At 42.8% G+C, this 23,186-nt stretch overlaps 1 protein-coding gene across 1 annotated transcript in view; it reads left to right on the top strand.

The window, feature by feature from the left end:
- Positions 1-23,186, top strand: part of LOC121548815 (tyrosine-protein phosphatase non-receptor type 14-like) — a 98,601-nt gene that overhangs the window by 30,615 nt on the left and 44,800 nt on the right. The window contains exon 3 of the mRNA XM_045210214.1: positions 3,274-3,449. Coding sequence (XP_045066149.1) covers positions 3,274-3,449 — 176 coding nt within the window. The remainder of the gene's footprint in view (positions 1-3,273; positions 3,450-23,186) is intronic.

Raw genomic sequence — 23,186 nt, 5'->3', positions numbered from 1 at the left:
TGATAGGTCTAATGCTTTAACGTTTAATAATTTCTGTCCTCTGAATTCATATTCATTATATAAATAGGCCCGTTTAATTTTGTCTGGCTTGCCGTTCCAAATAAAATTGAATATTTTTTTCTCATATAATTTAAAAAACTGTTCGCTAGGCGTAGGCAAGACCATAAGCAAATAGGTAAACTGGGATAATACTAAAGAGTTAATCAGGGTGATTTTTCCACAAATTGACAGGTATTTACCTTTCCATGGTTGCAAGATCTTATCTATTTTTGCTAACTTTCTATCAATTTTTTTTGGAGTGAGATCATTTATTTCATTTGGGATATCTATTCCGAGTATATCCACATCACCATCAGACCATTTTATTGGTAAACTACATGGTAATGTAACAATTGTATTTTTTAGTGATCCAATACGTAATATAGTACATTTATCATAATTTGGTTGTAATCCAGAGAGGTTAGAAAATGTATCTAGATCCTCTATGAGGCTGTGGAGGGATTCAAGTTGTGGATTTAAAAAAAACATGAATCATCAGCGTACAATGACACCTTTGTTTTTAAGCCCTGGATTTCTAATCCCTTGATATTATTGTTGTATCTGATTTTAATAGCTAACATCTCGATGGCAATAATAAATAGATATGCCGATAGTGGACAACCTTGTTTCACTCCTCTTGACAGTTTAAAACTTTCGGAGAAATAGCCATTATTTACTATTTTACACCTAGGGTTACTATACATGATTTTAACCCAATTTATAAGAGAATTTGAAATGCTCCAGGCATTTATATATAAACCCAAGTCGTACTTTATCAAATGCCTTTTCGAAGTGTGCTATGAATAGTAGGCCTGGCTTCCCAGATTTTTCATAGTGTTCTATTGTTTCCAGTACTTGCCTTATATTATCTCCAATGTATCGCCCATGTAAAAAACCTGTCTGATTAGAATGAATAATGTCCGACAATACCTTTTTAATTCTATGCGCTATACATTTTGCTAGAATCTTTTCATCACAACACTGAAGTGTAAGGGGCCGCCACATTTTTTTATGGACTGGATTTTTATATTTTCCACTTGCATCCTGTTTCAGTAATAATGAAATCAGACCTTCTTCTTGAGTGTCTGATAATCTACCATTTACATAGGAGTGGTTAAAACATGCTAATAACGGTCCTCTGAGTATATCAAAAAAGGTTTGGTATACCTCGACTGGTATGTCATCCAACCCTGAAGTTTTCCCAGACTTAAAGTCTTTAATTGCATCCAGAAGTTCCTCCTCTGTAATTTCACCTTCACATGAGTCTTTCTGTATGGCTGTTAATTTTACATTATCAATAGAAAAAAGATCCCTACAATTAGCTTCAGTTAGAGGAGATGGAGGCGACTGAAATGAAAATATATGCTTAAAGTACTTTGCTTCCTCCTTCAAAATATAATTTGGTGAATCATGGGTGACTCCGTCATTTGTAACCAGTTTCAATAAATTATTTTTGGTAGCATTCCTATGTTGAAGATTAAAAAAGAATTTGGTGCATTTTACCCCATATTCCACCCAGTTTGCTTTATTTTTATAATATATTACACTTGATCTTTCTTGAATAAGTTTCTCCATTTCTTTTTGTTTTTCCTCTAATTTATTCTGAGCCTCTATGTTACAGTTTTTATTGCTATCTATCTGTTCTGTTAGACCTTCTATTTCCTTTGTTAGTGTGGACTCTTTTGACCTAAATGCTTTTGTTTTCGAGATGAGTACAGAATTGCATGGCCTCTAAAGGCACATTTAAAGGTGTCCCATACAATAAGGGGATTTGCTGTACCTATGTTATGTCGGAAAAAATTAGTTATAAATTCCTCTGTCCTAGTTAAAAACATAATCCAATAGGCTTTGATTAAATTGCCAATATCCTCGCCCACGTGGAAATTCAGTAAGAGTAATGTATATGCCAATTATATGATGGTTCGTATAGGATCTTTGCGAGGATTTAATTACTACTTTAGAGAAGCAAACACATGCCATTCCGGTGCACATCAATTTCGGAACCAATTGATGTTTTCTTTTACCATCAATTGGTTCCCAAATACGAACGGAGCAATAGCCATAAAAACACCATACCAAAACTAGTTCAACTATGTGAACAGAAAATGCTTCCACTCTTAATGTGCTGGTGATAGGTTATGGCAAGGTGTCCAGGTGGAACGCACAACTCGTTCATTCTGCAGCAATGTTGGCCTATACGCCTACAGGAAGGACCTGTTGAGGATGGTGAGTGTTGCCTACTCATTTGAAGTAAATTTGCCATCGCTAAAGCAACATTAATTGTCTTAATGGGCCTCTCTTTGTAGCTGCTTCTTTTTTTACTGGTCAAACCTCAACTGAGCAAGCCAAAAAAAACTTTTGGTTGTATTCAATCTCTTACACTAGCACGTCTGTCACGTCTCCCCTCCGGCGCTCTGATTTGCCGGTCTATTGAGCCACCGGTCTGAGCGCACCACCTCGGCAACACTGGAATGGAAACCCAACGCACCCTAGTCACCTCCAGCGCACCTGCATCTCATCATCTCATCACCACCCCTATTTAGCCCTGGACTGTTCTGTAATATGTTGTGTGTGATTGTTTTTGCTTCGTGTCATGTACTCTCTCTTTGTTAATTATCTTTGTCATTGTTTGAGTAAAACCTTGACCTTGTTAATTCCTGCGTCTGCGTCCTGCCTCTTCGTATCCTCAGTACTTTTCACAACCTCTATTGCAGTCTTGAAAAAAATGCTAAGGTTTTTTAGCGCTGTTGTAGTCTATTTCATGGTATAGTGTTGTATATTCCCACCGTTTTTAAAGGGATGACCATATATGGTTAAATGGGGGCGTTTCAAAATGCAAATAGCCAAGGTCGTTCACAAGCACTGAGGCTGAGAACAATTGGTATTTATCAACGTTTATCTCCTACCGGTGTGCGCATGACGCGCATAGGATTGTTTGATAAATCACACTTTTTCTATGCGTATGAACATCAAAAATTCTGTTTCTTAAGTAGTATTTTAGAATAGTTTCTACGCAATATTGATAAATGAGGTCCCTGGCCTCTACTTATCATTGTCCACAACAAATCACAAAAACATCACAAGACAACAGATACAGTATCTCAGGCAGGACCACCATACCCTTCTCGACATGCTGCTGCTGTTGTATCTCTCTGGAAACAAACCCTTTTCAGATGCAATAAAATATGTCTGTAATGTGTAATCATTACTTTCTGTCTCTGTCTCCCCCCCCAGACCCATTATTTTGGCCTGTGGTTCCAGGGGAAGGCCCAGCCCCAGTCCCAGCGCTGGGTAGAGCTGGAGAAGCCTCTGAAGAAACAGCTGGATAAGTTTGGCAACGAGCCACTGCTCTTCTTCGGGGTCATGTTCTACGTCCCCAATGTGTCACGCCTTGAGCAGGAGGTCACCAGGTAACACTATGTACTACAGCCAAAACCCTACACCCTACACACTAAACCCTTCACCCCGACGTGTACCGCCTGGAGCAGGAGGTCACCAGGTAACACTACACACTACAGCCTAAACCCTACACCCTACACACTAAACCCTTCACCCCAACCAGGTAACACTACAGCCTAAACCCATTCTTGCGTTAGCAGTTACTGGTTGATATCATAACTTGGAACATCTTTCCTACCGCTGTCGGTCTTTGCTCCATGCAACAACCAGCTGTTGGAGATCTGTGCGCTCTCTCTTCCACACAGATAATCTAGGTTATACTGTATGTGTGCAGTGCGTGTGATAAATAATCGACATAACGAACGAACAGCTTTGGAAATCCATCAGTTTTTGTATAAATTATATAGCCTAGATTAAAAATAGCATTATTACAATATTTTTTCCGCTGGCCCAAGTGGGCCACTGACGGGGATGACTGGCCCGGATGTCGAGCCTTGACACACACAGACGGGCATTCCCATGCCATTGTTGCCTCTTCAGAAAGTTGGTTTATTTTTGGTCAATTGCACATTACTGTCTGAATAAAATTGTGAACCTAAAACTAACGTGACCAGGTCAAATTTTTTCACTGGCACCCTTGAGACCAATAAAAAATGTGTGTAGCACTGCCAAGTCAAACGTCGCAAATGCGACTGTTTTGGTTGCAGTATTGAACCCTGGGTCACCAGGTAACACTACAGCCTAAACCCTAAACACTAAACCCTGCACCCTAAACCAAACACTCTACCATGGCTCCATACCATACCCATCCACTGTCCCTGACCTGTACCTTTTTGTATGTGCTCAATGTGTACCACCAGGAGTAGGTCACCAGGTAACATACACTACACCCTACACCTTCATACCCTACACTCTACCTCTATCCTCTATCATGGCCCAATACCATACTGATTCTCTGTCCCTGTTCCCACATGCCTCACGACAGGCCACGGGCAGGACAGTACCATACCACATCCTCAATGAGATGGTGTTGTATCACACCCTAGACACGGGTTAAGTAGTGTTATTGTGGTGTTTTCCCTCCATAACCCAGGCTTGTTGTTGAGCCTGCTTCAGAGGACTGACTGTTGGGTTGGAGTGGCAGGGCAGGCAGTGGGGACCATAACAATGTCTAGACAGACAGAGAGAGAACGCTTATTAAAACAGGCCTCAAACCCTAGTTATAGGAACGCATACTGACACACTCACACACACCACACACATTCCTCCCTCTGTTTACTACAGGGCATGACACCACAATCTAATTTGTCTAGCATATTGTCTGCTGCAGTGGCAAGTGGTTTGCTCCCTATTTGAGAGAAAAATGTTTTCTCTGTGAGAGGTTTGATTGAATCTTATGCTACAGAGGCATAGCAGAGTATCAACCATTTCACTCAAAGCTTTAGAATCAGCCTGAGGGCATTATGAAATGACATTCGATGTGTGTGGCTCTGGATGAGTAGATTGAGCCCGTCTAGATCTAGGTACAGTACAGTAGCTGCCTGGCTCTTTGAAGAGTTGGACTGGAAACTAGACCACATTTCTGTATATGTAAAAAGCTGCATGGCTTTTTAAAGATGTTCTGTTCTGTTGAGCTCTCTAAGGCCTGGAGGTTAACTGGCAGGGGGCAGACAGCCCTGTGATGTCGGTGAAATGTGTCCCTCTGATGTTGCCGTAGTGGGCTTGACCTCTGTGTAGAATTTCTCAGGGTCAGACACAGATGGGTCTATATCACCACAGGCCGTTTTCAACTTACCATCAAAACATCAAGAGGTGTGTGTAGGGGAGGTGGGGAGGGGGGATTGTGTGTGTGTGTGTGTGTGTGAGAATCTTGTCCAAAGCAACTTCAGCTAAGAAAAACAGTGTCAGACAGTGGTGGAAGTGGACATCAGCGCTTGAGTGAGAGTGAGGGGTTTGCGTGAGTGTGTGTGTTTGTGAGAGAGAGAGAAAGAGAGGTGGGGTTTGTTTATTATCTATTCCACTTGCTTTGGCAATGTAAACATGTTTCCCATGCCAATAAATCCCATTGAATTGAAAGTATCATGGCTTAGGATAAGACCCAGATGCAGACAGTTCGAAATAGCAAAAGTTTTTTACAAAAACAGGGGGCAGGCAAATGACCGGTCAAGGGCAGGCAGAGGTGAGTAATCCAGAGCAGAGTCCGAAAGGTACAGAAACGTCAGGCAGGCTCAGGGTCGGGGCATGCAGAGGTCGGTAATCCAGAACAGTGTCACAAGGTAAAGAACGGCAGGCTGAGGGTCAGGACAGGCAGAATGGTCAAAACCGGGGAAAAAGGGCTAGAGCAAAACAGGAGTACGGGAAAAAATATGGTAGGCTTGACGAGACAAACTGGCAACAGACAAACAGAGAACACAGGTATATATACACAGTGGATAATGTGGAAGATGGGCGACACCTGGAGTGGGGTGGAGCCAATCACAAAGACAGGTGAAACAGATCAGGGTGTGACAGAAAGAGAGAGAGAGAGACACACAGAGAAGGAGTGTGTGTGAGAGAGAGAGAGGGAAAGGGGGAGATAGAGGGAGAGACTGGTAGCAGAGAGGTCATGGGCTCCTGTTTTTTTCTGCCAAAAAATGTATTTAGAGTTGCATAATCTTATATAAACTTTGATTTTTTTCAGAAGGACTTATACAGTATACTATCCTCTAAATCAAACCCTTTACTCCAAATCAAAATTCCAAACCTAAAATGTTTAGTTTGGGCAAAATTACCTGGAAGGATTCTTACTACCAAGGACTTTCCAGAAAAACCTGGAAATACCATCCAACCCAAAACTGAGTGAGTAATGTTCAGTCTGAAGCTACTTCTGAAGCTAAAAAGTAAAAGACAATCATCTCTAGATATTTTATATATAATGACTTGATGCTAAGTATAGGCTACTAAGCTACCAAGCTTGCTAGGACAGGACAGACCTCCCGGCTGCAACTTAAATTTGCACTGAGGTGTGAAGTGAGAGGTGTGAAACCCTTGAGCCCAACAATGGCAGCAGAGCATCACAGCCTCCCCCACCCAAATTCAGAGGCCTCTGAGGCCCTCTGCTCCATGGCTTCTTCCTGTGCAGAGGTCATCACAGTACAGTACCCCTTAAATATAAAAAATAATACTGCACGGAATAAGTACAAAAAGAAGCTCCTCAATGACAATTCAGAGACACTATTTGCTGATCGTTACAACGTAAGTAGCTTTCCTCACAGACCATCCCCTGGCATGGCACAGTGCTATAAGAGCACACTACCCCTCTGTCGAGAGAGGTGTTAGGTTGTGAACAAACAGAGTAAAAAACTCAAACGGACGACTAGGAAAACCTCAAACCAAGTTTATTCAACCCACATACAAGTCACACAAGCACATATTTATACCTTCCAACTAGTCGGAGTCATCTCCTTGCATTTCTAAGATAGACACTCCTTCTCTGTTGTTAGGCAGAAAACACAGTAGGTTCCTCTTACTGGTATTGTCATGGCCCTGCCTAAGTATAGGACTCTCATGTGCGCGGAAATGTGTGTGTGTGTGAGATAGGACTGTAATCAGATGGTCTTTGGGGTGGGCCCCTGTGGACCCCCTCCCAGCAGTGTCTTCTCTCTTCAACTGTTGACCTTATCTCGAGTTGAGTTCCACATCCCTCATGGTCCTAGTTCCTCAGCAACTGACCTGCCTTATCAGGAACTGAAACTAGACTGTTGATCTTTGCCTCCTTCCTTAGGAATATTAATATTCAGCAATAACATGTTTGAACAGAATATTAACTTTCTGCACTTCCCCTTGTCTCACTCAGTAACTTTCTATACACCAAGTTCCTATTCACCCTTCATTGACCCCAACATATACATTTCTTATACATGTAAAGTACTCAATAAATTCTGATATGATAACATGAATAAGTATATTTCAAGCTAGAATCCAACAGAGGGTATTGGCCCATGGTGGAAACTCACCATGGGCCATTGAGGATCATGAAACTGAAACATCAACTTGTACAAGGCTTGAACAGTGATGGTGCATGGCAAAATCAAACAGTTTCAGCAGGACTTTTACAGGATCAAAGAGAGCGCAGCAGGAGAAGCTCACTCTTGGTGACGACTCCCCCATCCTGAGTGAGTCTAATCAAACCCCCACCTCAAATTGCCCAGCAGACGAGCAGCCCCAAAAGGAGAGTCAACCCCTAGCACTGAACAGACCCAGGTCCCACAACTGCACTGCTCTTCTATTGTTGAGAGAGATAAATCCACTGAGCTGGAGAGAGAGATGGTGGAGCTCAGAGAGCTAGTCCATACACCCCAGACAGCACAGACTAGGGTGGAATAGCAGGAACCAGGTTACCGAGATTTACAGAGATTTCCTGCCCAAACCCACTTCCTTTTCCCGGGATAAATAACTGTGAGAATCCGGTAAATAATAATAAATTATTTATATGAACGTCATGACGTGAAATGGAACTGCTAAATTATATGTGATGTCTAAATCTGGCTTCTCTACGGCCTTCTCTCTGCTTTCTGCGTGATCAATCATCAACGCTCAGAGTGGGGACAGACAGCCCATCTCAGTATGGAACGCAGTTCACAATGCATGTAGACCTATCATCTCATCATGGTAAAAAACATTTTGTAACAGGTAGACCTACATTTGCTGCAGCACAGCCTATGCTACAGTAATACAGTGAGGGAAAAAAGTATTTGATCCCCTGCTGATTTTGTACGTTTGCCCACTGACAAAGAAATGATCAGTCTATAATTTTAATGGTATGTTTATTTGAACAGTGAGAGACAGAATTACAACAAAAAAATCCTGAAAAACGCATGTCAAAAATGTTATGAATTGATTTGCATTTTAATGAGGGAAATAAGTATTTGACCCCTCTGCAAAACATGACTTAGTACTTGGTGGCAAAACCCTTGTTGGCAATAACAGAGGTCAGACGTTTCTTGTAGTTGGCCACAAGGTTTGCACACATCTCAGGAGGGATTTTGTCCCACTCCTCTTTGCAGATCTTTTCCAAGTCATTAAGGTTTCGAGGCTGACGTTTGGCAACTCAAATCTTTAGCTCCCTCCACAGATTTTTATGGGATTAAGGTCTGGAGACTGGCTAGGCCACTCCAGGACCTTAATGTGCTTCTTCTTGAGCCACTCCTTTGTTGCCTTGGCTATGTGTTTTGGGTCATTGTCATGCTGGAATACCCATCCACGACCCATTTTCAATGCCCTGGCTGAGGGAAGGAGGTTCTCACCCAAGATTTGACGGTACATGACCCCGTCCATCGTCCCTTTGATGCGGGGAAGTTGTCCTGTCCCCTTAGCAGAAAAACACCCCCAAAGCATAATGTTTCCACCTCCATGTTTGACGGTGGGGATGGTGTTCTTGGGGTCATAGGCAGCATTCCTCCTCCTCCAAATACGGCGAGTTGAGTTGATGCCAAAGAGCTCCATTTTGGTCTCATCTGACCACAACACTTTCACCCAGTTCTCATCTGAATCATTCAGATGTTCATTGGCAAACTTCAGACGGGCATGTATATGTGCTTTCTTGAGCAGGGGGACCTTGCAGGCGCTGCAGGATTTCAGTCCTTCACGGCGTAGTGTGTTACCAATTGTTTTCTTGGTGACTATGGTCCCAGCTGCCTTGAGATCATTGACAAGATCCTCCCGTGTAGTTCTGGGCTGATTCCTCACCGTTCTCATGATCATTGCAACTCCACAAGGTGAGATCTTGCATGGAGCCCCAGGCCGTGGGAGATTGACAGTCCTTTTGTGTTTCTTCCATTTGCGAATAATCGCACCAACTGTTGTCACCTTCTCACCAAGCTGCTTGGTGATGGTCTTGTAGCCCATTCCAGCCTTGTGTAGGTCTACAATCTTGTCCCTGACATCCTTGGAGAGCTCTTTGGTCTTGGCCATTGTGGAGAGTTTGGAATCTGATTGATTGGTTGCTTCTGTGGACAGGTGTCTTTTATACAGGTAACAACCTGAGATTAGGAGCACTCCCTAATCTCAGCTCTTTACCTGTATAAAGGACACCTGGGAGCCAGAAATCTTTCTGATTAAGAGGGGGTCAAATACTTATTTCCCTCATTAAAATGCAAATCAATTTATAACATTTTTGACATGCGTTTTTCTGGATTGTGTTGTTGTTATTCTGTCTCTCACTGTTCAAATAAGCCTACCATTAAAATTATAGACTGATAATTTCTTTGTCAGTGGGCAAACGTACAAAATCAGCAGGGGATCAAATACTTTTTTCCCTCACTGTATAAGGACTGAATGCGCGTCTAATTTACACATATCCATCTGGCTTTCGATGGTCACCTTATTTTTTGATTGTAACGATTATTTTTTTAAATTGCTGCTGCAGAGTTTTAAAACAGCCTATCGCTCGAATATCTTGCTTTAAATCCAACTGCCCAGTTTAAATTAGTGCACACGCGAGCACTCTCTCCCAGTCTTTCTCTCTACCTCTTCCAGGTATTAAATTAAATGCAGTATTAGCCTTATATTTAGCTAATGAATAATGGGTTATGCATAATAAGCTTCTAACTTATAGCCTCTTTCTCTAGCGCAATAGGCACCTGTGCTCCGCTGGCCTCTCTCCTTAAAAACGTTCCAGGTAAAGCTATACTAGAATAGTTTGCTGGACATTTTGTTTTTGCATTTCTTATACTAATAGACTATTCAAAGAGGGATGGAAGCTCTTGTTTACTGAATGTTAAATACAGCAGCCAATAGAACTCACAGGTAGTTTGAAAGAAGAGCAGTTATTTATTCAGACACATAACCATTCAGTCTTCGTGAAGAGAAGTGTAAGACGTCTGCATCTTATTTTAGTCCTATATTATTCAAGCATGTCATTACAATGATGAAGATAAGGACAACAACACTTATTTCATTTAACTGTTGAAAGGGAGGAAAGAATGAAGCAACAATAGAGAGAGAAAGAGGACGTAGACTAATAGCATTAGGGGAAATATTATGAAAGGTATATATGCGTCAGCCTACAAATTATACAAATGTGAAATAGGCCCTATTATATTTCAAAATTTAAATCAAATTTGCTAGCCTACAATTGTAACTTTGTAGGCCGCATGTCCTGCACCAGCATCGCATGTTCTCTCCCAGCTTCATGGTTTGAACGAGGTGTGTAATTCCAGTCCATATAATGTTGTATAATACAATACAGTACAGTAATACAGTCCACTCTCACAAATAGTAACCTGCTTGAGCTTGTTTCATTTATTTACACAAGGAGCATAGCTACATCTGTGGGCTTTTATGTTGTTCTGTCATGCGTACTGTGCGGTAGCCTATATAACAGGCTATGTATTGGATAATGACACAATCATTTAGTATTTTTTGGGCTTGGGATCATAAAATGTCTTTAATGTAGGGCTCATCAGGCTCAGGTAGCATCAGGCTTGAATTTTCATGCGGATCAAAGCTCTAATCAAATCCAGACATACACTGAGTATACAAAACATTAAAGACACCTGCTCTTTCCATGACGTAGATCAGTGTTTCCCAACCCTGGTCCTCGAGTACCCCCAACAGTACACAGTTTTGTTGTAGCCCTTGAAAAAACACCTTATCCAACTCATTGAGGGCTTGATGATTAGTTGACAAGTTGAATTGGGTGTGCTTGTCCAGGGTTACATAAAAAATGTGTACTGTTGGGGGTACTCGAGGACTAGGGTTGGGAAACACTGACGTAGACTGACCAGGTGAATCCATGTGAAAGCTATGATCCTTATTGATGTCACTTCTTAAATCCACTTCAATCAGTGTAGATGAAGGGGAGTAGACAGATTAAAGAAGGATTTTTAAGCCTTGAGACAATTGAGACATGGATTGTGTACGTGTGCCATTCACTGGGTGAATGGGCAAGACCCAAGATTGAAAGTGCATTCAGAAAGTATTCAGACCCCTTGACTTTTTCCAAATTTTGTTACATTACAGCCTTATTCTAAAATGGATTAAATTATTTTTTCCCCCCCTCATCAATCTACACACAATACCCCATAATGACAAAGCAAAAACAGGTTTTTAGAAATTTTAGCAAATGTATAAAAAAACGGAAATATTACATTTACATAAGTATTCAGACCCGTTACTCAGTACTTTGTTGAAGCACCTTTGGCAACGATTACAGCCTAGAGTCTTCTTGGGTATGACGCTACAAGCTTGGCACACCTGTATTTGGGGAGTTTCTCACATTCTTCTCTGCATCGCCTCTCAAGCTCTGTCAGGTTGGATGGGGAGCGTCGCTGCTCAGCTATTTTCAGGTCTCTCCAGAGATGTTAGATCGGGGTCTGGCTGGGCCACTCAAGGACATTCAGAGACTTGTCCCGAAGCCACTCCTGTGTTGTCTTGGCTGTGTGCTTAGGGTCGTTGTCCTGTTGGAAGGTGAACCTTCGCCCCAGTCTGAGGTCCTGAGCGCTCTGGAGCAGGTTTTCATCAAGGATCTCTCTGTACTTTGCTCCGTTCATCTTTCCCTCAATCCTGACTAGTCTTCCAGTCCCTGCTACTGAAAAACATCCCCACATCAAGATGCTGCCACCACCATGCTTCACCGTAGGGATGGTGCCAGGTTTCCTCCAGAAGTGATGCTTGGCATTCAGGCCCAGGAGTTCAATCTTGGTTTCATCAGACCAGAGAATCTTTTCTCATGGTCTGAGAGTCTTTAGATGCCTTTTGGCAAACTCCAAGCGGGCTGTCATGTGCCTTTTACTAAGGAGTGGCTTCCATCTGGCCACTCTACCATAAAGGCCTGATTGGTGGAGTGTTGCAGAGATGGTTGTCCTTCTGGAAGGTTCTCCCATCTCTACAGAGGAACTCTAGAGCTCTGTCAGAGTGACCATCGGGTTCTTGGTCACCTCCCTGACCAAGGCCCTTCTCCCCCGATTGCTCAGTTTGTTTGGAGGATCCAAACTTCTTCTATTTAAGAATGATGGAGGCCACTGTGTTCTTGGGGACCTTCAATGCTGCAGCTCCTGTGTCGGAGCTCTACGGACAATTCCTTTGACCTCATGGCTTGGTTTTTGCTCTGACATGCACTGCCAACTGTGGGACCTTATATAGACAGATGTGTGCCTTTCCAAACCCCATACTTTAACGATGACAGCTTCTCCATCCTAGAGGGGGAGATCAACCACTTCCAGGCCCAGTCTGTGGCGACCTAAATGCCAGAATTGTACAAGGACCTGACACTCTCAGCCCACAGGGGGAGGAACACCTACCTGAAGGTGACAGCATTCCCAATATGCCCCCCTAGAGACAACTACGGCAAAACAACCAACAAAAATGGGCCACAACTCCTGCAGCTCTGTCGCACCCTGGGTCTGTACATAGTCAATGATACAGTGAGGGAAAAAAGTATTTGATCCCCTGCTGATTTTGTACGTTTGCCCACTGACAAAGAAATTATCAGTCTATAATTTTAATGGTAGGTTTATTTGAACAGTGAGAGACAGAATAACAACAAAAAAATCCAGAAAAACCCATGTCAAAAATATTATAAATTGATTTGCATTTTAATGAGGGAAATAACAGGTCCCTCATACATGATCAATTACAGATCTTAGAATGAGCTATTAAAGACTACCAAAACCCACTGGATTCTCCAATTACATTGAATGAAACTACAGGACAAAATACAAACTCTCCAACCCAAAAAGGCCTGTGGTGTTGATGGTATCCTAAATGAAGTGATAAAATATACAGACCTGAAATTCCAATTGGCTAAACTTAAACTTATCATCATCCTCAGCTCTAGCAATATTTGGAACCAAGGACTGATCACCCCAATCCACAAAAGCTGAGACAAATTGGACCCCAATAACTACCATGGGATCTGTGTCAACAGCAACCTCGGGAAAATCCTCTACATTATCATTAACAGCAGACTCCTACATTTCCTCAGTGAAACAACGTCCTGAGCAAATGTCAAATTGGCTTTTTACCAAATTACCCTACGAAAGAATACATATTCACCCTGCACACACTAATTGACAAACAAACAAAACAAAACAAAAGCAAAGTCTTCTCATGCTTTGTCGATTTCAAAAAAGCTTTTGACTCAATTTGGCATCAGATTTCTTTCCTCAGGGCTGTGGGTTGAGACAGGGATGCAGCTTGATCCCCACCCTCTTCAACATATACACTACATGACCAAAAGTATGTGGACACCTGCTCGTCGAAAATCTCATTCCAAAATCATGGGCATTAATATGGAGTTGGTCCACCACTTTGCTGCAATAACAGCCTCTCTCTTCTGGGAAAGCTTTCCACTAGATTTTGGAACATTGCTGCAGGGACTTGCTTCCATTCAGTCACAAGAGCATTAGCGAGGTCAGGCACTGATGTTGTGCGATTAGGCCTGGCTCGCAGTCAGCGCTCCAATTCATCCCAAAGGTGTTCAATGGGATTGAGGTCAGGGCTCTGTGCAGGCCAGTCAAGTTCTTCCACACCGATCTCGACAAACCATTTATGTATCGATCTCGCTTTGTGCACTGGGGCATTGTCATGCTGAAACAGGAAAGGGCCTTCCCCAAACTGTTACCACAAAGTTGGAAGCACAGAATCGTCTAGAATGTCATTGTATGCTGTAGCATTAAGATTTCCCTTCACTGGAACTAAGAGGCCTATCCCGAACCATGTCCATATACTTTTGTATATACAGTGCATTTGGAAAGTATTCAGACCCCTTCACTTTTTCCACATTTTGTTACGGTACAGCCTTATTCTAAAATTGATAAAATTAATTTGAGTCCACCTGTGGTAAATTCAATTGATTGGACATGATTTGGAAAGGCACACTCCCTCAGTTGACAGTGCATGTCAGAGCAAAACCAAGCCATGAGGTCGAAGGAATTGTCTGTAGAGTTCTGAGACAGGATTGTGTCGAGGCACAGATCTGGGGAAGGGTACCAAAACATTTCTGCAGCATTGAAGGTCCCCAAGAACACAGCGGCCTCCATCATTCTTAACACTAGAACCGCCATTGGCCAATGGCCACTGATGTTTGATTTTGTAAATTAACAAAATCTGCCAAAAAAAAGTTATGTCCTGTTCCTTCCCTGACTTTTCCTAAATGTTTGTATTTTACACTGCTCATTTGTCTGAATTTTGAAATCACAAACAGAAAAGTATTTAGTATTTTTACCTGTTTTATTCACACCTACAGTGGGGGGAAAAAAGTATTTAGTCAGCCACCAATTGTGCAAGTTCTCCCACTTAAAAAGATGAGAGAGGCCTGTAATTTTCATCATAGGTACATGTCAACTATGACAGACAAAATGAGAAGAAAAAAATCCAGAAAATCACTTTGTAGGATTTTTAATGAATTTATTTGCAAATTATGGTGGAAAATAAGTATTTGGTCAATAACAAAAGTTTCTCAATACTTTGTTATATACCCTTTGTTGGCAATGACACAGGTCAAACGTTTTCTGTAAGTCTTCACAAGGTTTTCACACACTGTTGCTGGTATTTTGGCCCATTCCTCCATGCAGATCTCCTCTAGAGCAGTGATGTTTTGGGGCTGTCGCTGGGCAACACGGACTTTCAACTCCTCCAAAGATGTTCTATGGGGTTGAGATCTGGAGACTGGCTAGGCCACTCCAGGACCTTGAAATGCTTCTTACGAAGCCACTCCTTCGTTGCCCGGGCGGTGTGTTTGGGATCATTGTCATGCTGAAAGACCCAGCTACGTTTCATCTTCAATGCCCTTGCTGATGGAAGGAGGTTTTCACTCAAAATCTCACGATACATGGCCCCATTCATTCTTTCCTTTACACGGATCAGTCGTCCTGGTCCCTTTGCAGAAAAAACAGCCCCAAAGCATGATGTTTCCATCCCCATGCTTCACAGTAGGTATGGTGTTCTTTGGATGCAACTCAGCATTCTTTGTCCTCCAAACACGACGAGTTGAGTTTTTACCAAAAAGTTCTATTTTGGTTTCATCTGACCATATGACATTCTCCCAATCCTCTTCTGGATCATCCAAATGCACTCTAGCAAACTTCAGACGGGCCTGGACATGTACTGGCTTAAGCAGGGGGACACGTCTTGCACTGCAGGATTTGAGTCCCTGGCGGCGTAGTGTGTTACTGATGGTAGGCTTTGTTACTTTGGTCCCAGCTCTCTGCGGGTCATTCACTAGGTCCCCCCGTGTGGTTCTGGGATTTTTGCTCACCGTTCTTGTGATCATTTTGACCCCACGGGGTGAGATCTTGCGTGGAGCCCCAGATCGAGGGAGATTATCAGTGGTCTTGTATGTCTTCAATTTCCCTAATAATTGCTCCCACAGTTGATTTCTTCAAACCAAGCTGCTTACCTATTGCAGATTCAGTCTTCCCAGCCTGGTGCAGGTCTACAATTTTGTTTCTGGTGTCCTTTGACAACTCTTTGGTCTTGGCCATAGTGGAGTTTGGAGTGTGACTGTTTGAGGTTGTGGACAGGTGTCTTTTATACTGATAACAAGTTCAAACAGGTGCCATTAATACAGGTAACGAGTGGAGGACAGAGGAGCCTCTTAAAGAAGAAGTTACAGGTCTGTGAGAGCCAGAAATCTTGCTTGTTTGTAGGTGACCAAATACTTATTTTCCACCATAATTTGCAAAGAAAATCATAAAAAATCCTACAATGTGATTTTCTGGAATTCTTTTTCTCAATTTGTCTGTCATAGTTGACGTGTACCTATGATGAAAATTACAGGCCTCTCTCATCTTTGGGAGAACTTGCACAATTGGTGGCTGACTAAATACTTTTTTCCCCACTGTACACACTATACACACGTACACCTGGATTGTGTGTTGTAGTAGAGTAGTGTCCTGAGGGCACACTCTTAATGTATTATGAAATCTGTTATAAAATGTAATTTCATGTTTAAAATTGGTATTATAATGTATATTACTGCCTTCATTTTTGCTGGACCCCATGAACAGGAGCCTTGGCAGCAGCTAATGGGGATCCATAATAAATACAAATACAAATATGAGAAAACTGAAGATGGATAAACATTTAACATTTAAGTCATTTAGCAGACGCTCTTATCCAGAGCGACTTACAAATTGGTGCATTCAATTTAGGATAGCCATTGGGACAACCACCCTTTTTATTTTTTTGATGGGGGGGGGGTAGAAGGATCACTGTTATACTATTCCAGGTATTCCTTAAAGAGGTAGGGTTTCAAGTGTCTCCGGAAGGTGGTCAGTGACTCTGCTGTCCTGGCGTCGTGGGGGAGCTTGTTCCACCATTGGGGTGCCAGAGCAGCGAATAGCTTTGACTGGGCTGAGCGGGAACTGTGCTTCCGTAGAGGTAGGGGGGATAGCAGGCCAGAGGTGGATTATGCCCTCGTTTGGGTGTAGGGTCTGATCAGAGCCTGAAGGTAAGGAGGTGCCGTTCCCCTCACAGCTCCGTAGGCAAGCACCATGGTTTTGTAGTAGATACAAGCTTCAACTGGAAGCCAGTGGAGTGTGCGGAGGAGCGGGGTGACATGAGAGAACTTGGGAAGGTTGAACACCAGACGGGCTGCAGCGTTCTGGATAAGTTGTAGGGGTTTAATGGCACAGGCAGGGAGCCCAGCCAACAGTGAGTTGCAGTAATCCAGACGGGAGATGACAAGTGCCTGGATTAGGACCTGTGCCGCTTTCTGTGTAAGGTACGGTCGTACTCTGCGAATGTTGTAGAGCATGAACCTGCAGGATCAGGTCAACGCTTTGATGTTAGCGGAGAACGACAGGGTGTTGTCCAGGGTCACGCCAAGGTTCCTTGCACTCTGGGAGGAGGACACAATGGAGTTGTCAACTGTGATGGCGAGATCATGGAGCGGGCAGTCCTTCCCTGGAAGGAAGAGCAGCTCTGTCTTGCCGAGGTTCAGCTTGAGGTGGTGATCCAACATCCACACTGATATGTCCGCCAGACATGCAGAGATGTGATTCGCCACCTGGTTATCAGAAGGGGGAAAGGAGAAAATGAATTGTGTGTCGTCTGCGTAGCAATGATAGGAGAGACCATGTGAGGATATGACAGAGCCAAGTGACTTGGTGTATAGAGAGAATAGGAGAGGGCCTAGAACTGAGCCCTGGGGGACACCAGTGGTGAGAGCACGTGGTGCGGAGACAGATTCTCGCCATGCCACCTGGTAGGAGCGACCTGTCAGGTAGCACGCAATCCAAGAGTTAGCAGTGCCGGAGATGCCCAACTCGGAGAGGGTGGAGAGGAGGATCTGATGGTTCACAGTATCAAAGGCAGCAGATAGGTCTAGAAGGATAAGAGCAGAGGAGAGAGAGTTAGCTTTAGCAGTGCGGAGAGCGTCCGTGACACAAGAGAAGAGCAGTCTCAGTTGAATGACCAGTCTTGAAACCTGACTGGTTTGGATCAAGAAGGTCATTCTGAGAGAGATAGCAGGAGAGTTGGCTAGAGACTGCACACTCAAGAGTTTTGGAGAGAAAAGAAAGAAGGGATACTGGTCTGTAGTTGTTGACATCGGAGGGATCGAGTGTAGGTTATTTGAGGAGGGGTGCAATAAACGACATTGTAGTTACTCCACAATACTAACATAAAAGACAGAGTGAAAAGAAGGAAGCCTATACAGTATTAAAACATATTCCAAAACATGCATCCTGTTTCAACAAGGCACTTAAGTAATACAGCAAAACATGTGGCAAAGAAATTAACTTTTTGTCCTCAATACAAAGCTTTATGTTTGGGGCAAATCCAACACAACACATCACCAAGTGCTACTCTTCATATTTTCAAGCATGGTGATGGCTGCATCATGTTATCGGTATGCTTGTCATCAGCAAGGACTAGGGAGTTTTTGTTGGATATAAATATATACGGAATACAGCTATAAGCACAGGCAAAATCCTAGAGGAAAACCTGGTTCAGTCTGCTTTCCAACAGACACTGGGCGACGAATTCACCTTTCAGCAGGACAATAACCTAAAACACTAGCTGAAATCTACACTGGAGTTTCTTACCAAGATGATTGAATGTTCCTGAGTGGCCTAGTTACAGTTTTGACTTAAATCGGCTTGAAAATCTATGGCAAGACTTGAAAATGGCTGTATGGCAATGATCAACAATCAACTTGACAGAGCTTGAATAATTGTTAAAAGAAAAATGGACAAATATTGTACAATCCAGGTGTGCAAGGCTGTTAGAGACTCACCCAGAAAGACTCACAGCTGTAATAGCTGCCAAAGGTGATTCTAACATGTTTTGACTCAGGGGTGTGAATACTTATGTAAATGAGAAATGTATGTATTTCATTTCCAATAAATTTGCAAAAACTTCTAAAAACATGTTTTCACTTTTTCATATGGGGTATTGTCTGTAGATATATTGAATCCATTTTTAATTCAGGCTGTATCACAACAAAATGTGGAATAAGTCTAGGGGTATGAATACTTTCTGAAGGCACTGCATCTGTCTATTTATTTTCCCTTTCGTACTTCAAATATTTGCACATTGTTACAACACTGCATATAGCCAGTAATATAACATTTGAAATGCCTCCATTCTTTTGAACATTTTGTGAGTGTAATGTTTAATGTTAATTTCTGATTATTTATTTCACTTTTGTTTATTATCCATTTCACTTGCTTTGGCAATGTAAACATGTTTCCCATGCCAATAAAGCCCTTTGAATTGAGTTGAGAGAGGGAGAGAGAGGGAGTGGGAGAAAGGGATAGGGAACGTGAGCTAGCTGTGAAAAGGGCATGGAGGGGTCAGTGTGTAGACAGGGCAGCAGTGTCTGCCATCTCAGATTCACACACACTCGCACACACACCCTGGGTTCCCGCCGTGAGTCTGATAGCACTGAGCTGCTGAATTTGCGGCTGCTGCTTGACTGGATGTGGGAAAGGTCGTTCGTAAGTCAGAGTGTGCTGTTTGACACGGAAGCAGGCGTATGTGTGTGTGTGTGTGTGTTGTGTTTCATTCCATGAAATCACTTAATTTCTGAACCATTTCATCAGTGTATTTACATGTAGTTAGGGGTTGGGCAGTGGACAGGACTGAACATGCTAGTATTATAGTATGCATTAATCAATGAACTTGTCAACAATTCACTTAAATTCAAAGGGCTTTATTGGCATGGGAAGCAAGTCAAATAGATAATAAATGAAAGTGAAATAAACAATCAAAAATGAACAGTAAACATTACACTCACAAAAGTTTAAAAGGAATAGAGACATTTCAAATGTCATATTAGGGCTATGTACAGTGGGGGAAAAAAGTATTTAGTCAGCCACCAATTGTGCAAGTTCTCCCACTTAAAAAGATGAGAGAGGCCTGTAATTTTCATCATAGGTACACGTCAACTATGACAGACAAAATGAGATTTTTTTCTCCAGAAAATCACATTGTAGAATTTTTAATGAATTTATTTGCAAATTATGGTGGAAAATAAGTATTTGGTCAATAACAAAAGTTTCTCAATACTTTGTTATATACCCTTTGTTGGCAATGACACAGGTCAAATGTTTTCTGTAAGTCTTCACAAGGTTTTCACACACTGTTGCTGGTATTTTGGCCCATTCCTCCATGCAGATCTCCTCTAGAGCAGTGATGTTTTGGGGCTGTCACTGGGCAACACAGACTTTCAACTCCCTCCAAAGATTTTCTATGGGGTTGAGATCTGGAGACTGGCTAGGCCACTCCAGGACCTTGAAATGCTTCTTACGAAGCCACTCTTTCGTTGCCCGGGCGGTGTGTTTGGGATCATTGTCATGCTGAAAGACCCAGCCACATTTCATCTTCAATGCCCTTGCTGATGGAAGGAGGTTTTCACTCAAAATCTCACGATACATGGCCCCATTCATTCTTTCCTTTACACGGATCAGTCGTCCTGGTCCCTTTGCAGAAAAAGCACGATGTTTCAAAGCATGATGTTTCCACCCCCATGCTTCACAGTAGGTATGGTGTTCTTTGGATGCCAAACACGACGAGTTGAGTTTTTACCAAAAAGTTCTATTTTGGTTTCATCTGACCATATGACATTCTCCCAATCCTCTTCTGGATCATCCAAATGCACTCTAGCAAACTTCAGACGGGCCTGGACATTTTTGCTCACCGTTCTTGTGATCATTTTGACCCCACGGGGTGAGATCTTGCGTGGAGCCCCAGATCGAGGGAGATTATCAGTGGTCTTGTATGTCTTCCATTTCCTAATAATTGCTCCCACAGTTGATTTCTTCAAACCAAGCTGCTTACCTATTGCAGATTCAGTCTTCCCAGCCTGGTGCAGGTCTACAATTTTGTTTCTGGTGTCCTTTGACAGCTCTTTGGTCTTGGCCATAGTGGAGTTTGGAGTGTGACTGTTTGAGGTTGTGGACAGGTGTCTTTTATACTGATAACAAGTTCAAACAGGTGCCATTAATACAGGTAACGAGTGGAGGACAGAGGAGCCTCTTAAAGAAGAAGTTACAGGTCTGTGAGAGACAGAAATCTTGCTTGTTTGTAGGTGACCAAATACTTATTTTCCACCGTAATTTGCAAAGAAATTCATTAAAAATCCTACAATGTGATTTTCTGGATTTTTTTCCTCAATTTGTCTGTCATAGTTGACGTGTACCTATGATGAAAATTACAGGCCTCTCTCATCTTTTTAAGTGGGAGAACTTGCACAATTGGTGGCTGACTAAATACTTTTTCCCCCCACTGTACAGTGTTATAATGGTGTGCAAATAGTTAAAGTTCTCTCTCTCTCTGGTGTGTGGTTAGGAGTCCGTGTGGAATGTTGGCACAGCCGTAGGAGGAGTAGGAGTGGAGGAGGGAGGAGGACCACACATTCCTCCCAGCATAAGTGTTACGCATGGGGTGGGGTAGAGGTGGGGGCCATGGCAAAAGTCTGCCTGACACACACACACACACCCTCCCGCTCGTCTCCAAGAATCTGTTCAGTAAAGCCGAAGAATCGATCCACTTTCTTTAACAGCCTTCAGCAGCATCATTTGTAACTTCTCACCCCTTCGTTCTACGGTCATTATAATGTGTAAAACAGGTGTGAGTGCCGTAGCAGCCAGCTGGGTCCTCCTGGCAGCAGTCTGCTGCTCCAGGTAGAAGTTGCACTAGGCACAGATCTAAGATCAGTTTACATTAGCCCAATCCTAACATTAATTATTAGGGAGGGGGACACAAACTAACCTTAGATCAGTGTCTTGGGGCAACTTTATACAACTTTTAATCTGGTAGAATGGTTTAAAGAGTCATTCGCAGGATGAGAGTAAAACCAGTGACCCATGTCTTTGGTGTCGTGGTGTCTCCCATAGCAACAAGCTGGGCGGTTATTCTATTGCTTACACACCTGGGGGGGGGGATTGAGGGTGAGGGGGAAGAGGAGTATTGGGGGAATGAGAAAGAGGGAGAGAAGGAGGGGGAAAAGGGAAATAAGGTTGTAAACACAGATAAGATTGGTTGGCTTCAGTTCCGGCAATGGTTTCAGTTGTGAATTGTGTCTTTGAAGTGAAGAAGGGTGCTTTTGATGTGAAACCTGATACTAGATCCCTCCATCCCTCCCTCCTTCATTACATCTCTCTCTGCAGCTGTGGAAATCACCCGAGGCAGGGTTAACTAGGGTTGGGAGGTGGGGATGCGGTGTTGGGTGCAGCATGGTTTGTCTCCCTCTGCCTGAAGGAACCAAACTCACGATGTACTGATTTTAGACCAAATCACATTAGCGTCTAACTATGCTAATGTTAGCCGCTGTGTGTTGTCCAAACCCTATACACCATGCTGGAATTGTTGAAGCAATATGATGGAAATGTCCAACCCCTTCATCCAGACCAGACCTCATCACCTGGCCCCAGTGAGCCATGGGGGCAGCGGCACATACTGCCTTGAAATCCCAGCTTTGTTCAGCTAGTTATCAGAGCTCTTCTCCCACAGACACACATTTTACCCTCTGTCGGTTCAACGATAATACCATGTAAAAGCACCCCCCACCTCCCACACACACTGGCTGGCCCCATCTGGGGGTGCGGGGGTGGACGCGGCCTCTCTGTGTGAGGGGGTTGCCTGGATGTTTTTTTGGCGTTGGGGGAGTAGGCCTCTTGAGTTGAGGATACACTAGAGCAAACTGTGAGATAAACATAACAAAGCTGTCTTTGCTGAAGGAGTGAGGTGAAGTGAAACACACATGTCTGATGTTTTGGGGGCTGAGAAAGTATGGGAAAATAAGATAACCATAAAGCTCTGAACACTGAATATCCAAATGTTCAGGGCTGCTTTTATGGGAGTGAATAAACACATCATTGTCACATCTGAAACCATTGCCTGAACACACGTGGGCATATAACGGGTCTTTGTGTTGTTGTGTTGGGGGTTCGAACTCCAGTGATGTCAGTCCTACACTCTAACATGGTAAAACATGGTACACGTCAGCTGTAACTCTTACAATAGTGTCAGGGAATGTCCCGGTGCATGTGCATGTGTTATTACACCACTATGACATCATTATAAAGGGAATACCAGGTAGGGCTGGGCAGTAAACCGTATTTTACTATATACTGGTATTGATGCACGAACCAGTTTGGATTTTTACTTTACCTTACATAACGGTATTTCAATGTTTGGTTTGTTAAATGTAATATAAATAATAATAATATAAAAAACAGAAATACCTTATTTACATAAGTATTCAGATCCTTTGCTATGAGACTCGAAATTGAGCTCAGGTGCATCCTGTTTCCATTGAT

Source organism: Coregonus clupeaformis, chromosome 33 (genome assembly GCF_020615455.1).
Source record: "Coregonus clupeaformis isolate EN_2021a chromosome 33, ASM2061545v1, whole genome shotgun sequence".
In the NCBI taxonomy this organism is placed as follows: domain Eukaryota; kingdom Metazoa; phylum Chordata; class Actinopteri; order Salmoniformes; family Salmonidae; genus Coregonus; species Coregonus clupeaformis.
This window is presented reverse-complemented; position numbering and strand designations above follow the sequence as displayed.